The sequence below is a fragment of the Bubalus bubalis genome, chromosome X, assembly GCF_019923935.1.
Source record: "Bubalus bubalis isolate 160015118507 breed Murrah chromosome X, NDDB_SH_1, whole genome shotgun sequence".
NCBI lineage: Eukaryota > Metazoa > Chordata > Mammalia > Artiodactyla > Bovidae > Bubalus > Bubalus bubalis.
The window spans coordinates 22,594,877-22,612,660 of NC_059181.1; the positions used below are offsets into that span (position 1 = coordinate 22,594,877).

The 17,784-nt window shown below is 37.6% G+C and overlaps 1 protein-coding gene across 2 annotated transcripts in view; it reads right to left on the reverse strand.

Moving 5' to 3' along the window:
• Positions 1-256: 256 nt before the first annotated feature.
• APOO (apolipoprotein O) overlaps positions 257-17,784 on the reverse strand; it is a 54,834-nt gene continuing 37,306 nt past the window's right edge. For both annotated transcript variants that reach the window (XM_006072183.4, XM_025275885.2), the window contains 3 exons: positions 15,132-15,212; positions 4,797-4,862; positions 257-434 (listed from right to left, as the gene is read on the reverse strand). In XM_006072183.4, the coding sequence (XP_006072245.1) occupies positions 4,827-4,862; positions 15,132-15,212 (117 nt within the window). In that variant the 3' untranslated portion in view covers positions 257-434; positions 4,797-4,826. The remainder of the gene's footprint in view (positions 435-4,796; positions 4,863-15,131; positions 15,213-17,784) is intronic.

The following is a 17,784-nucleotide window of genomic DNA, read 5'->3' on the forward strand; positions in this document are numbered from 1 at the left end:
GAAGAGTGGGTGGTTTTCCTACACACACACACACACACACACACACACACACACACACACATAACATGCACACACATACATGTACACTCAGACACATACCATATATACACACAGGGAAAGGACATCAGGTACACTTAAACTATCACTCAAACAATATCAGGGAAAAAAAGGACAATTTTTTTAACTTAGATCTTTAATTATGTACATAAATAGCAACATGAGAACGAGGAGTTCTAAGGCTTATACATTATCTCTAGGTGGAAGAATTTCAGCTTAGTCCACTTGGAGTATGGCATCACCCAAGATAACAAAGAGGCCTAGGATAGTTTTTCCAGAAGAAGAATGCCAATTTACTACATTCAATACTGACTTCTCTGCCATTTTTCTGTAGAAATACTGGTTTACCATATGGAGTTTCCAATGTTTACCTATAACTAAAAGAAAAAGAAAAACATAAATACAGTGTCCTCCCAGAAAAAACAGCTCTAAGAGTTTGCATGTTTAAAATTTCTTAGGTTTAAATAGAGAAAGTCACATCAAATACATATATTACCATTATATGACATCACAATGAGCTGGTGAAAACTGTAATTATTCCCATTTTATAAATGAGTACACTAAAAACCAGAAAAGATTTTGGTTTATCTTTTATTTCCAATACTATATGCAGATTCTCAACTGGCTGTATATCTGAGATAAATTAACCAGATGGATGGGTGAATAAATAAAAAGTAACTGCTTAAATGGCACAGCACACACTACATTCCTCCCCTTCTGAAAATCAAACAACTATATTTCCATCCATCTGCTGGGGGAGACCATGATGATATCATAGCAAGTCCGACACATACCTTTCCTCACATCACCCCATCATTCTTTTTTGGAATGAAACACACATCAAATCCAAAGATACATCAAAGACAAGCCACCTCTTCTTCAGATTGCCTTTCTCCTAATATGTAATGAATCTACTTAGTAATTAGAGATTTATAAAAATTTTAGAGGCCAGTGACTACTTCCTTGATCTTTTTTTTTAAATTTTATTTTATTTTAAACTTTACAAAATTGTATTACTTTTGCCAAATATCAAAATGAATCCGCCACAGGTATACATGTGTTCCCCATCCTGAACCCTCCTCCCTCCTCCCTCCCCATACCATCCCTCTGGGTCGTCCCAGTGCACTAGCCCCAAGCATCCAGTATCGTGCATCGAACCTGGTCTGGCAACTCATTTCATACATGATATTTTACATGTTTCAATGCCATTCTCCCAAATCTTCCCACCCTCTCCCTCTCCAACAGAGTCCATAAGACTGTTCTATACATCAGTGTCTCTTTTGCTGTCTCGTACACAGGGTTATTGTTACCATCTTTCTAAATTCCATATATATGCGTTAGTATAGTGTATTGGTGTTTTTCTTTCTGGCTTTCTTCACTCTGTATAATAGGCTCCAGTTTACAAGCAATAAATGCTGGAGAGGGTGTGGAGAAAAGGGAACCCTCTTACACTGTTGGTGGGAATGCAAACTACTACAGCCACTATGGAGAACAGTGTGGAGATTCCTTAAAAAACTGGAAATAGAACTGCCTTATGATCCAGCAATCCCACTGCTGGGCATACACACTGAGGAAACCAGAAGGGAAAGAGACACGTGTACCCCAATGTTCATTGCAGCACTGTTTATAATAGCCAGGACATGGAAGCAACCTAGATGTCCATCAGCAGATGAATGGATAAGAAAGCTATGGTACATATACACAATGGAGTATTACTCAGCCATTAAAAAGAATACATTTGAATCACTTCTAATGAGGTGGATGAAACTGGAGCCTATTATACAGAGTGAAGTAAGCCAGAAAGAAATTCCTTGATCTTTTAAAATAAAACTAAACATTTTTAAACATGTAAACTACTAGCTTACCTTTTCTATCTCAGTTTATTAATCTGTTTTGAACTTCTCTAAGAATTCAATAGATTTACTGCATTGTTAAAAAAAAAAACTTCAAACTGCCAACAATCTATATTAATAACGTTTTAATAGATTATGGCAGTCCATACTAGGAAATTATTAAGCAGCTAAAGGAGGAATACGTGCCAACAGGGAAAGATGTACACAATATATTAAGTGACCAAAAAAAGGCCAGTTAATGTATAAAATAGATAACTAATGAGAACCTACTGTATAGCACAGAGAACTCTACTCAATGCTCTGTGGTGACCTCCAGGCAAGAATACTGGAGTGGGTTGCCATTCCCTTCTCCAGATCTCCCTGACCCAGGGATCGAACCTGGGTCTCCTGCACTGCAGGCAGATTTTTACCATCTGAGCTACCAGGGAAGTCCTGTCCTGATTCACTATGTTGTGTAGCAGAAACTACAGCAACACTGTAGAGCAACTATACTCCAATAAAAATTAATTTCAAAAAAGCATGTTAATTCATTCAGCATAGCTAAACATAGCAGTGTCTGCAAAGTATTCTTATCAAAAAATTGAACCTAAATCTGATTGGGCCTTCAAATCCAACAGCCAGTTTATGGGAAATGCAGAGAGAAGAGGAACCAAGAGATAAAACAGAATGACACTAAATGGATACACTCAGCCACAGGCAGAACATGGGAAATTTCTAAAAGACAAATAAGCCCAGTTTTTCAACAAACAAATGGTAAGAGAAAAATGAGGGAGAAGGAACTATTACAGCTTAAGAGGGACTTAAAATATCTGAAAACATAGTTTATATCTTTGTAAAAAAAAAAAAAAGAAAGAGACTTAAGAGACTCATCAGTCAAATGCAATGGGCAGATCTTGTTATGATCCTGACTCAAACAACCAAAACAACTGTAAAAAGTTATTAATGAGACAATCAGGGAAATCTGCATACTCTGAATATTAAATGGTATTAAGGAATTAGTGTTAATTTCTCTAGATGTGATAATAAAATTGCAATATGTGCCTGCATGGAACTTTTGGTGTACTTGCAAAACAGTACAAGGAATATGATCTCATTCTATCAAAAACCCAAAAGCATATTTGGATGTGTGTGTGTGAGAAAAAAGTTTGGAATAATATGCAAACTATTAACAGAAATTACCTCTGGGAAAGGATTGGAAGACAAAACAAGCTTTCAAAACATTTATCTAAAAACAATTCTTTACAGCAAATATGCATCATTTTTATAATTAAAAACTACATTTCCAATAAACAACTTAAAAAAACGAAATCAAGGTTGTATATACAATAAGCTGAACTCTGGCACGGAACATTTTTGAAAAAATGAAATGAATATGTACACAGTTTCCCTATATTCTGTGACTCATTGTCCCTAAAGAGAAATATAATACTATCCAGTGTCAAATCTCTGACGAACTTGTGTGACTTCCTGGCTGCTTACCCACTAGTCACCCAGATGCACATCTGGCCCCATTCCCCAGAGATGCCAATTGTGGAGTGGGGCTTAAGCCTCTGCTTTTCAACAATCTCCCAGGTAATCTGTATCACAAAATGTGAGAAATGCTGATTTAGGGTTTCTATGTGAAGGGCTGGGATGTGAAAGAGGATCTGAATTTATTTTCTGTGACCGCTAAAGCAAGATCAGACCACTGTGTAGGAGTTACAAGGAGACATAGTTTTGCTTAGTATAAGAAACAGCTTCCTAAAAATTAGAACTGTCCAAAGATGGCTGCCCCGTAGGGTGCTTTTCCTATCAGTGGAGGTAAAAACTGGGAACACACAGGGCTACAGAGAATTTCGCTTGAGGCTGGGGGTTATACCAAATACTTCTTTAAAATTCTAAGATTATATGACTCTCTGGGTCTCCAAAAATATTGGGACAACGTGAGAAAGAAAAACCTCAAACCCAGAGCTTTCATGAGTTTTAAATAGTAGCCATGACTTACGATAAATGTAACACTGATTTTTTAAAAACAAATTTCTATTATAAAAGAAAATTCATATTCATTGCAAAAATTTAAAAATACATAGTTATATAGAAGAAAAAGTATAAAAATCATCATAATCTTACTATCTGAAGATACATACTTAAATTTTTTTTATTTTCTGGTAATTATCCTCTCTAGAAATATATTATACTAGCTTCTTTTTTTCATTTGATAATTGTGCATATGTGTGTATGCTAAGTCAATTCAGTCATGTTCAACTCTTTGCAACCCTATGGACTGTAGCCCCATAGGCTCCTCTGTCCATGGGATTTCCAGGGAAGAATATTGGAGTGGGTTGCTATTTCCTCCTCCAGGGGATATTCCCAACCCAGGGTCTGAACCCACGTCTCCTGCATCTTCTGCATTGGCAGGTGTATTCTCTACCACTGAGCCACCTGGGAAGCCCAGCCTCAAGTTACTCAATCTTTAAGGAAAGAAAATTACACCTGTGAATTCCCTATGTCACTTATTCCATATAATCTCGAGCGTCTCTACCAAAGTCATGCATTCAGCAAATGTTTATTGAATGATTATTAGGTGAATACAAGTGTGCTGACTACAGTGAAATGCTGTCTGAAAAAAATAAGCTTAAGAAATGATTGTCTGAAATAGGTTTGTGGACAAATCACAACTGTCGAGTTCTAGCTTGTCTAAAAAACCCAGGTACTTCTCAGAACAAACACAATAAAAGAAGTCGTAGCACTTAGGCCCAGAAATTAAAGATGAAATGAAATATCATCCTGGCCCTTATGTTTCCACCACACAAAGTTTAAATGGCTATAATTAATTAATTAAAGACAAGTCATTTCAATTGGTGCTAATAATGCTAAAAATAACCACAAATTTTTTTTGTTCTTTACCTGATTAAAATGGGAAGAGCATGGAGTATTCTACTTATTTCCAGGTGAGTTCTTCACATTTCCTGACTTGTAAGACAAAAAGTAAGAATGTTAATGCGGTTTGAAAAGAAATAGTAAAACCTCTAAAGAAATAGTGCACTGTTTCAAAGTGCCCATCTTCCCTAATTGAATATTATCTGATGCAAAGTGACCCATGTCTCCATAAACTAAAGGTATTACTAGGGCTCCCTGAGGGCCCTGTTGTAGAAACTGACTCGGGCCCAGAGGAGAGGAGGAAATAAAACTCCATTAATCCTCACTACACAGATTTGGCCAACAGCTGATTCGATAAAACATCCAATAAACAGTGAAAAGATTTCTTCACTACTTTATGTTATTGTCCTTGTTAAGGAAGGTTACTGAATCACTTTGCTGTATACCTGAAACTAAAACAATATTGTAAATCAACTAAACTGCGGTAAAATTTAGAGAAAAAAAAAAGAATAGTCACTATGATTGGAACATTAAAAAAAAAAAAGGTTTTACACATATGGTAATACTTCCTGTAGGTCCTCTACTCTGTATATCGTTCACTGTAGGGGTCAAATCACAAAACATGTTTATTCTGAAAGAGGTTATAATCAGACCACACCCATCCTGCCTGGCTGTCATCTGAGAACATATAATTAGGTCATGTCATCCATGAGAAGTGATGAAGGAAAGGTTCTAGAGGGAAAAATTCATGGGCTACATGTTTAAGACCTTACTTTCTTTCTCATAGGTTCTTAAGACTGTAATTCTGAAAACACATTAATAAGACCTGATGTACGTCAAGGAACTGAGCTCCCATGAGTGGCAATCTAAAAAACACTGGGCTGCATTTGGGTGAAAATGGGGCTGTAATTCTGTGGGCAACTTGGTGCAGGTTCTCCTAGGGACCTTCTCTCAGAGTTACCCATGAGTGAAGGAAGGGGAAAGTGAAAAAGCAGGAACAAACGCCAAACCCTATAATTTCAGAGCATAGTTTTTAGGCAACGTCAGGCTTACTGTAGGGGCTAAGAACCTGTCTCTAAGCACAGTGATCATACATTCTGGTTTGCTCAAGTTATCCATACTGGTTTATACCCGCTGTTTCAGTATAATTAATAAGTGTCCCCTTTCACTCTCAAGGGTATCCTGTTTTGGATGACAAATTATATGACCACTGTATCTACAGACCACAACCACTTGATGATGGAGTTCTGGGGAATAAAGCAAGATGTACTGCTTGGTGGATCAACATACAATATCCAGGTCCACTTGCTGCTCTGAATCTACAGGACTCAGTATCTGTGTGTCTTACTCTATTCCTCCAGAGCCTCTTTCTCACACAGTCACGCACACACCAGAGGCCTTCTTGCTGTTGCTCTTCCAACTTGCCAAGCTCCTTCCTGGGATAAGACCTTTACAAAACAAATCCTTTGACCTAGACTGGTCACTCCCAATTTTTACCTGGCTAAATGCTATTGGTCCTTCAGATCAAGGCTTTCTTCTGCCCTCTGCCCTTCTATTCAGATGAGAATCTTTATTCACATTCATAGCACCCATGCACTTCCTGATCTGTGGAATTCTTTCATTCATATTTGAATCCTTCACTAATATATGTTTCACAAGGGCACAATATCCCTAGGACCTCTTAGCACAGAGCATTCAAACATTTGTTGAATAAACAAATGGAATGAGGTAGAACCTATAAATCTGATGAGTGTTTAAAAAAAGTTTGGGCATGTAATTAATGAAGAGATAAAAACAAGCTTCTGAAGATAAGTGAGATAAGCATGTCCAACTGGGTGTGTCATAAAAAATCATGTGGTTCTCTACCTAGTTAAATGTATTTCAGGTCTGAATTATCTTAATATAATGCTTGCCAAGTACTTTCAGTGACATCTTATATATTCAACTATGGGTATTTGCCAGCAACTCGATCTCAAAAATATAAACTGCTAAGTTCATAAGCTTTTTAATCTTTTGGACATTAAGAAAATGAGCACATAAAAACATTCTTCTGGTTGAAGAAAACAACTCGGTTGCTAGGAAATTTTTCTTGTTTGATTACATATTACTTATAGTATAATAAAACATGACAGTCAAATATCTCACTAATGAAATAGTGAGCCCATCCACGCTATTACAAATCAGATCTCTCTTGGCAGAAATCATCATGATTTCAGCAAAAACAATATTCTGACTTCAAAAGACAGTTTGTGACTTAGCACAAGCCAGAAATCAATTTTTTTTGCATCTCCAGTTTTATTTAAAATATTTTACAATGCAACCATTCTCCTTATAATCTAATTTTAATACATATTGGGTTTCACTGTTCTTTTTAAGTGATTAATGCATTTTAACCCAACACATCTAAAAAATATTATACTATTATTGCAACACATAATCAATATAACATCAATCAATATTAAAATCCTGAGACAGTTTACAATCTTTTTAATTTAGACCTTGTCTTCTAAATTTGGTGTGAATTTGCCCTTATAGCACACCTCAGTGTGGATCAGCTACACTTCATGTAGTCCATAGCTGGTGTCTGCCATATTAACTGCTATGGGCTACAGGAATTAATCAAAATATTTATTTCTAATTAATATGTATTGCCATATGAAGGGGTATTTGTAGCTAAACCTTTAAGGTATAGTAACCCACTGAAATGTCTGAGCCCTTCACTAGCTGAATCATTTTGATCAATTACTTAACTTCTCCAAAATGCAGTTTCCTCAGTTATAACATGGGGATAATAACAGCTGGCTTAAAACTCAATGTTCAAAAAACTAAGATCATGGTATCTGGTCACATCACTTCATGGCAAATAGATGGGGAAAAAATGGAAACAGTGGCAGACTTTATTTTCTTGGACTCCAAAATCACTGCAGAGAGTGACTGCAGCCATAAAATTAAAAGATGCTTGCTTCTTGGAAGAAAAGCTATGACAAACCTAGAGAGCATATTAAAAGCAGAGACATGACTTTGCTAACAAAGGTCCATATAATCAAAGTTATGGTTTTTCCAGAAATCATGTATGGATATGAGAGTTGGACCATCAAGAATGCTGAGTGCCAAAGAATTGATGGTTTTGAACTGTGGTGTTGGAGAAGACTCTTGAGAGTCCCTTGGCCAGCAAGGTGATCAAACCAGTCAACCCTAAGGGAAATCAATCCTGAATATTCATTGCAAGGATGGATGCTGAAGCCGAAGCTCCAATACGTTGGCCACCTGATGCAGAGCTGACTCAATGGAAAAGACCCTGATGCTGGGAAAGATTGAAGGCAAAAGGAGAAGGAGATGACACAGGATGAGATGGTTGGATGGCATCACCATTTCAATGGACATGAGTTTGAGCAAACTCTGGAAGATGGTGAAGGACAGGGAAGCCTGGCATGCTGCAGTCCATGGGGTCACAAAGAGTCAAACATGACTGAGTGACTGAACAACAAATAATAGAACCTGCTTCACAGACTCTTCCTGAGCAAAGAGTTTAGCACCCAGGGCCAAGCTCCCAGCAAGTACTCCATAAATGTCCCATATCCTATGTGGTAGGTCACTTAACTTTTTCAATGAGGAAATAAAAGGTAAGGAAAATGACCTGTCAAAACCCCAATGAAATTCCAATTCACTGGGTGTGGTAGGCAGAATAATGGCCCCCCAGAGGTGTTTGCATCCTAATGCTGGAACCTGTGACTGTGCTATTGTACATGGCAAAGGAGAATTACAGTGGCACTGGAGTTAAGGTTGCAAACCAGCTGACCTTACGATAGGGAGATTATCTTGGATTATCTAGGTTGGCCCAATTGAATCACATGGGTTCCTATAGCGTAAGAGAACAGAAGACAGGGTCAAAGAAATAGGACATGAACAGGGCTCATCTGCAGAGGCTGGCTTTGAAGACGGAAGATGAGGGCTGGGAGACGAGGAATGCTGCAGCCTCTAGAGGCTGAGAACTGCCCTCAGCTGACAGCCAGCAAAGCAGACCTTGACCCTATAACCACCAAGAAACTGAATTCTGTCAACAACTTGAATGAGCAGGAAGTGGATTCTCCCCTGGAACCTCCAGAAAGGAATGCAGGAATCAAGGACAACTTGATTTAGCACCGGACGTCTAACCTACAGAGTCTAAGAAAATAGATTTGCATTCATCTCAGTCAGTAAAGTTGTGGTCGTTTGTTACGGCAGCAAATATTAAACTAAAACAGATACAAGGACTTTTGACTAATGAGTATAATAAGCTCTATGGCTCCATTTTCCATCAGGAGATGTTACCTTCTCCCGTGCAGATGTCACATGACATCTATCATGGCTACCACGTCTAAAGTTGGTCCATTTTCTCTGCTTCTGACATGGATAAACCCACTGAATCCTCAAAACAACCCCCATTTACCAGAGCACCAGAACAATTTCCCAAGGTTCCCTGGTGGCTCAGCTGGTAAAGAGTCCACCTGCAATGCAGGAGACCTAGGTTCGATGCCTCAGTTGGGACAATCCCCTGGAGAAGGGAAAGACTACCCACTCTGGTCTTCTGGCCTGGAGAATTCCATGGACTGTATAGTCCACGGCATTGCAAAGAGTCGGACTCAACTGAGCCACTTTCACTCACTCAAGGATTGTAAGAGGTGGGGGTGCGGGGAGAGTTGGAGAAGAGCCTGGCGTGTCCACTATGGAGTCTACTCTCTTGGCTACCAGGTCACGTGGCATTGTGCCTTATCTACGTTTTCTGATATCAAAAGTGTATGTCTTTCAAAAAAAGGAGAGACTTTTTCTTTCAGGATTTCTTATTTTTTATTTTGCTAAGTAATATTGTTTTTAAAGAACAAAAGAAAATCATTACCTAGTACCTTTATTTCTTAGCATTTTAATAACAAAAACTAGAATGGGCAGAAATTCAGAATAAATTTAGCTTTACGGAAAAGCCACTATATTGTCCTTATTTTTATTTTATTGTGGTAAGAACACTTAATATGAGATCTGCTCTCCTGACAAATTTTCAAGTGTACAATATTGTAATGCTAACTACAGGCACTATGCTGTACAGCAGATCTCTAGAATTATCCATCTTGTATAACTGAAATTTTATACCCATTAAATAGCAACTCCCCATTTTCCCCTCACCCTCTGCTTCTATAAATCTGACTGTTTTAGATACTTCATGTAAGTGAACTCAAACAGTATTTCTCCTGTGACTGCCTTATTTCAGAGATGATCATTTTAAAATCATATCACTTACAGCTAAACTTGAGTGTGTTTAGAAAGCTGAGGAATTTTGAATGGAGGAAGAGAAAACAGGATTTACTCAGGATGGTGGCCACTGTTTCCCTTTTATTTTCCTGCTGAGCTAGCAAAGGCTTGAATACAACTATTAAAAGCTCAGCATTAGAAATTCTGCTCAGTTTTCACATTAGTAACAGGTTTATATTTCTTTATATTTTCCTGCCCTTCAAAGAAGTATTAAGTTCTTGGCTTTTAGTTATTGTTGGTCTTTAACAGTCATTTTATAATTCTTTGATAGTAAATTGTCACAAGTTTTTAAAACCTACTGAAAATTAAACATGACTTTTACTGAAACACATTGCTGTGTTTGGTTAATTTAGAAGACAATTCCAAAAGGGCCATCTGTGACCCTGGGGCCTGCCACCCACCATGGGCCTCCATCTCTGAAACTCAGCCTTTGGGCTGGGACTATTCTGAAGGGGTTTCAGATTAGCAATGAACAATCAATGAATAGTTTCCTGCTTTTATTAAGTGCCTAGAGTCAAAGAGTGAAAACTTTAATGGAAACGATCTGTGAATCAACTATATTAAGAACTCCTGATCATCATCAAAAGACATCAAAACTGAAAAGACTAGCCTCAAACCGGGAGAAGACATCTGCAAACATGTGACCACAATATTAGTATCTAGGAAAAAATGAAGCCTTTTACATCAATCATTAAGAAAGGAACTAATGACCCACATAAAAAATGCCAAAAGACATGAAGAGGCATTTCAAGAAGAAACCAATAAACATGTGAAAAGATGTTCAACCTCATTCGTAATCAAAGGAATGTACACCAAAACAACAAAGAGAAATTCTGAGACCACTGTGACATGCCAGCCAGCCAGAAAACTATTGCAGAGTTCTTGCATCACATCAGAAAGACACAGAGCCAGCTTCTACCAGCCAAAATGAGCAACCTGAACTCCAACAAGGATAAGAATTACAAAGCATTCAAACCCAAATATGTTTAAATCGACAAATTCAAAATGATTGTTAAAAAAAAAAAAAAAAAAAACTAGTTGGAGACATTCTAAGGATGTGAGGGAACAAATTTATTATTCTGAAAGCCAGACAAATCCAAGAGAAAAAGCTGAGCATTTATCTTGTCTTTCCTATAACTAACTAGTTTATGAGGGGAAAGAGTTCTTTATTCAAGTGCTCTAGCTATCATGTGAAAATGAAATGACAGAAATAGAATATCACCATTTTCCAACTCCCAGTGAATCAGTGAGTCTAGGTATTGATCCTCAACAGCCACTAACACCAAACTGGTAAAGTGAAGCAAAAACATAGGTGCCTGCATAGACCTATGGCCTTGCCAACTGGACTAACACAAATTTGATTAGGCAGCCTGTGGACCCAGCAGCCAATCTTCAGGAAACGTAGAGAAGAGAGGAACACTTTCAACTGCACCTAGGTGTGTAATCAGTAAAACCCAAACTGTTGGAAACTACAGGTCCAACATGCCAGGTTCTTTTAACAGATACAGTGTAAGGAAAATAAGAGGATGGAAGGAGAAACTGTAGATTAAAAGTGACTTAGAAGGGGAAAAAAGCCTTAAAAGAAATATCAAGTCAGAAATAATAGTGGGCAAGACTAAAGAGACAGGGATAGACACTTAGGTGACAAAGCTATTAATAGTTGCAAGAAAGTACATTATTGGGGCAACTAAGGAAATCTGACTATGGACTGCATATTAGATAATGTCTATGTAAACAAAGAAATGTCAACTTTCCTGAGCATGATAATGGTATTGTGATTCTATCAGTAAATGACCATATTCTTGGGAAATACATACTGACTTAGATACGGGTAGAAAGCACCATATCTATAAGTCTCAAATGGTTCAGAAAAATAAAATACACATGTGTGAGTGCCCAAGCATGTGTAAAAAGACAGACAAAGCAAATGTAGCAAAATGGTAACTGGTGAATCTAAGTGAAGGGTATATTCATTATACTATTCCTGCAACTGTTTTGCAGTTCTGAATTTTTTTTTTTTCAAAACAAAAATTGGGGAACAAAACAAAGCCACACATACACACACCCCACAGTGAAAAACTACTTCAAAAGCACCAGACTGGCAAAAATAGAAAACTTGTCATCTAGTAAAATTGATGTGCAGACCCTATGAACCAGGAATCTCAGCCTAGAAAGACTCTTAATAGACACATGTACAAAAATATGCTCACAGCTGTGTGTGCAACAATATACTGAAAACCACCCAACTAGCCATCAACATGGGATTTCCCCATAAAGAAATATTCTATAGCAGTATAAATTAATAAACTACGGCCATACACAGCCCATAAACATAATGCTTAGGGAACAAAACAACTTGCAAAATAATACACAGAGTAAGACTCCATCTAGACAAACTATATATTTATTTACATGTGTATCTGATATAGTTACGTTAAAAGGCAAAAAACAGGCAAGCTGAACTACAGTGTTTAGGTTAAACTACAAGAAAAGTTTAAAGACTAACAAAGGAATAAAAACTTCAAAATTCTGGATAGTGGTTCTCTCTGGGTAGACAGAGGGGCACAGGAAGAAGTTGAAAGACATTGGTAATTTCCTATTTTTAAAGATGGATGGTTGGTTGGTATATGAATGGTCACTGTATTGTTGGATTTTAAACTGTAAATAAACATATACACAGTTATTGTACATATATTTTATATATTCTTTTATCTCAAAAAAGGAAAAAACCCTGACCCACTATGATGACAATATTTCTGGACACACCCATCTTTGCTTCACAGTTCTGCCAAAGCAAAGAATTCATTTTAGCTGAAGCAGATTAATTCCTCTTCACCAACCAATCACAGAACTGAAAGATCACCTCATTCAAATTTCATTGGTAGAAGACTCACTGCAAATATTTAGAATTAACTCCTAAAAGGGAAAAGGGATGTGGCGGACCAAAAAATGCCACAGACTTCCTTAGGGTTTTTGCGAGCAATACAGCTCCATGGGAAATAATTAAGAACTGAACCATCATTCATACCACTTAAAATTTCAGGGCTCCATTTTAAACACAATGGCCACAAATTTCTTTTGACTATTTACAACCAAAAGTATGTATATCTGTTACATGATTGTAGTACAAAAAATTATGAATCAGACTGCGCTGAATTTGAGACTGGTAATTAAAGCTTGACTTGAAAACCAATTTCTAAACATGCTAAGAAACAAACAAAAATCTCCTCCACGAAGTGTTCCCCAATTCCTTTCAAAGAGTTCCTGAGCTCCAAAAGATTCCTGTTCCAGGGTAGCTTAAATCTTTACTCTCATTAGTAAAGAAAAAACAAACAAAAAATACTGAAACCCACAAAGTCCAACAAGGCGGGGGGCAGGGAAATCAATAAAAAACAAAAGCATTTCACTATCAAAAATAATTCCCCAAATCTAAGTACATCAAATCTTGAATTAATAGGGCCTTCTGATATTTTTCACTTAGAACTTGTGCTAAATGTTTAAATTGTCAATATCCATTTTATTAGCTTCTAGTCACGACAGATAGCTGTCAGGAGAATTGTGCTTGAGAGTAAATGAGTGGAACTCTCAGTGATGCTCAAGAGGGCAAGGGCACAGACAGGAGACCAGAGAAGATATATAGACCAACCTCAGACTAATTAGGCATCTTTACTACCTCACTCCCCATATCCAGCGTTTTCAAACAGCCATAAAGTGCTGGCCTGTTCAGCTTGCATTCCAACCACAGTCCAGTTGGTGAGCACGTGTCTGCCTGACACCACAGTGAACGCTCAGACTCCCAGGGGACAACCCTCCCTCACCATGGCTTTTGTGTGCATTAGTTCTGTACTGATACCACAGCGAGCACACCTAACTGAGGTGGAGTTTCATTTTCCACATTTCTTTCTAAGGCTGTGTGTGTATAGCTTTCCTGACAGTCTACTTCCTTTCTCATATTAAACTCAGTGTGGACTTAAGGAATTTTTTAAACAGGAAAGAAAGCTTCCAAAGAAAATGTCAGAGAAATGAAAATAAAACTATGAGTGTTTATTCTTTAAAATGGATTGCCAAAGGGCACTTGATATTAATATACAACTTCCTACTCAAGAGCTAGCTGGTTTTAAACAGGCTCAATAGAGGTTAATTCCTTTAGAAATCACCAGTACAAAACCTAGTCTTAAGATTTCACCGGAAGAGTATTTATGTAACTAATGAGAAAGGCTTATAATTTATTCCACAATGTTACTTTCAAGTTCAAGTTCAAAATCCTGGACTTTGAGATAGGTATTTATATTTTTTTAAAAGAGTACTTTGATTTGAGATGACCAGAATCAAGTCTTCTATGATAAGGTATGTTAATAAGAAGAACCCTAATTCTTCCTCATTGAGCTGTGCCTCTGAGTGCTCAGAGAAGACATGATGCCTTGTTCTACACTTACTCTTCCTTATCAGAGCAGAGAGAACGTTCCAGCAAACATGGGCAACATTTATCAGCTAAGTGGCTGTGAGAAGAGACAAAAAAATAGCATGTCCTTATAATTCCACAACATCTTCCCCTCTGATGCTCGCCTATGAGTCAGTAGAGTGGCCTGTAACTGGTGGCTGGGCCCCCATATGCCCTTAACTGGGCCCAGAGGCTAGGGGATGAACAGATACAGTACTGATAAAGCAAAGAATGGAGCCTATGATGAGTGAAATAGCAAGAGGAGAAGTCTCGGCTATTCATCTTCTGCTGGGAACATACCCTGTTTCCATCTATTCTAGTTTTGATAAAACTTTCAGATAATATGCAACACTCTGAACAAATTGTAAATACACAGAGCGGAAATTATGGTCTAAGACTGAAGTGGAATGCATTCTATGATCACCTCTTATATTCAGCCCGGCTAAAAACAATTAAATGCATAGAAGTTCTATTGCTCCTCCAATAAAGGCCACCCAAGAAGAATCTGAGCCACAGGCATAAGGAAACACAAACACAAAAAGCAGGAGCAAGCAACAGGGTTATTAAGAATTTTATAAAACCTGAGAGAAACCACACATTTAAACTGAAAGGAAGATAATGAAAAAGATCTTTCTCACCTTTTGAAAGTTCTCCTTCCACAAATCTTCTACGACAATGTATCCTCGTAAACCCCAGTCATACAATTTCTCTCCACTGACCTTGAAATAAAATATAAAAGATCCTTGCTATTTCATATATGAAGTGGTAAGGAAGAGAATTTATTGCTTTCTTTTGTCCCATTTCCAAAAGAAGTGTATTTAAGTAGACAACTACCACAGGAATCTTGATTGAACATACACATTAAAACTATATAATGTAAGCAAATAAAAGATAGCAAGAATGATGGGGTAAGAAGAAAAAATAGTTTGCCCATGTATAGCTACTGTTTAAAATAATGTGCCATAAATTATAGGTGCATATTTCAACCTTTCACAATTTCAAGGGAAAAAATGCTGATATAAGAAATTCCTAAAAAATCAGGTAAGAAAGAAGGCTTCTACCTATCACATCTAGCACGTAACAGCCAACCAAGTCTGAAACTCAAGATGAAAATCATTCATTCATTTTAGGGGCTAGGTAAAAAAACAAGTGAGCCCAGTAAAGACAGTCAGTCTTCCCAGATCCCTCAAAACATAAAAGTCTTTGAATTTCTATAGGACTTTTGCTGTCTGCTCCAAAATCCTTTCTACAACATGCAGAAAGGTAGGGTCCAGGGTCAGAGAACATTTTGGGGTAAGTGAGCTCCCTACCTTAAAAGGTGCTGATCCACCTTTGGCCTGCTGACTTCAATTACTGGAAACTTTTTAAAAAAATATTCAGCTTTCTTAAAAAGAAACTTCCAATAATTTGCATTCATTGGTCCTATTTATGACAATATTGATTAGTCTTCTACATGAAACTACTTTGATTTTTTGAAAGCAGTTATTATTCTCTTCCGAATTTTTATAATCATTTGTCTCTATATACCATTTTACTTTACCAAGCACATTCACATGATTTATCTCTATTCTATATAACAATCCTATATGGTAAGTAGGCAAAGATTATTAGGATATATTCAGAGGCCAAATGACTCATCCAAGGTCACAATGCTAGTAAATCCAGCCTTTGGCTGCAACATACTGGTTTCTTACAAGTTATATTCTTCCAGTTGTGCCAACTGTTCTTAAAATATGATATGATATGATTCTCAGACTCATTGGTAGATGTAACAAGCATTTACTATCAGTATGGCACTGTTCTCGGTGTTTTAAATTTCTGAGAGAAAAATAATATTCACCCATCACTTTCAGAGTTTTCTGACAATACTATTCTTCAAACACTACTGAACAGAAAACAAAACTTTAAAAGTGATTAAGTGGCTTGTCCAAGGTCATGGCATTCATTAGGAGGGAAAAAAAGAGGAAGTAGAAAAGAAACTGTGAAATAGGAACTAATTCTCTTTTGATCACTGATGTTTGTTTTGTTTTATTGTGCAAAATACACATAATATAAAATTTACCATTTTAACCACTTCTAGGTGTATAATTCAGTGGTAATTACATTCACAATGTTATGTGACCATCACCACCACTATTTTCAGAACTTTTTCATCATTCCAAACAGATCACTAATGTTTTATATCTAGTGAAAACAGTTAATTGTTTTGTTCTGGCTTACTCTAGGTACAAAAAAAAAGACAAAACTCCTTCCCACTGACTTTAAAAATAAATTAGAATACAACTCAGATTTGTAGGCTACTATCTTGGTTGTGAATACAAAAAATTCTTTTGCAATGCATGCTGTGGCATGGAAGATTAAAAAAAAGACCTCTACTCAGAGGGCTACTACATATGCTTCTCAACCACCAGCCAATTTACTATTTAAACCATAACAGACTGAGATGATGTTTGATTATTTTTGTGATCTAGGGCAGGCAGACATGATTCACTGTTCCAGAGCTGGGACTGAAGCAGACAGAGGATCAGTAACTGCCTCCAGGACTGCTATAAACAACGCCAAACCCATGTTATAAAGATTGTACTGGTATTTGCCACCAAAGCCAACAATTTCCCACAGCTGGATCCACTGGGCTCCCACCTACAACTGGAGCACCATCCAGGAATCTAGACTTAATGATATTGTAAGGACTCCAGGGGGCACAGTGTCTGGACGGACTGGCTCAGAGCTTCAGGAACTAGTTCTGGTGATGGCACTGCTCTTCTTCCTAGAAACCAGTCAGTGTGATATGGCAGTTCTAGCAAATGAATCCCCATCTCCAAAAGCTACTTAGGATCTCAAAACTTTAAGTCGGCCTCGTTCTTGCCAGTTTTCCAAGGGATTTCATGTGTACAGTCCCTCAGAGTCCAGACACCACTGCCCTGAGGGAGTCTAGTCTTTATCAGTGGTTCTCAAATATTATGGGCTTGCAAAAACCCTACAGAGGGCCTGCTAAAACACAGACTGCTGGCCCTAACTCTCAGTGTCTGAGTCAACAGGTCTGGGTTGGGGCCTGAAAACCTGCATTTCTAATAAGTTCCCAGGTGATCCTGATCCCACTGATCCAGGGACTACAGTCTGAGAACTGCTGGTCCAGCTGTTACGGACTGAACTGTGTCCCCCAAAACTCATGTGTTGAAGCCCTAACCCACAATGTTACTGTTTGGAGAAAGGGCCTTTAAAGAGGTAATTAAGGTCAAGTGAAGTCATAAGGGTGGAGCTCTAATCCACTGGTGTCATTATAAGACAAGG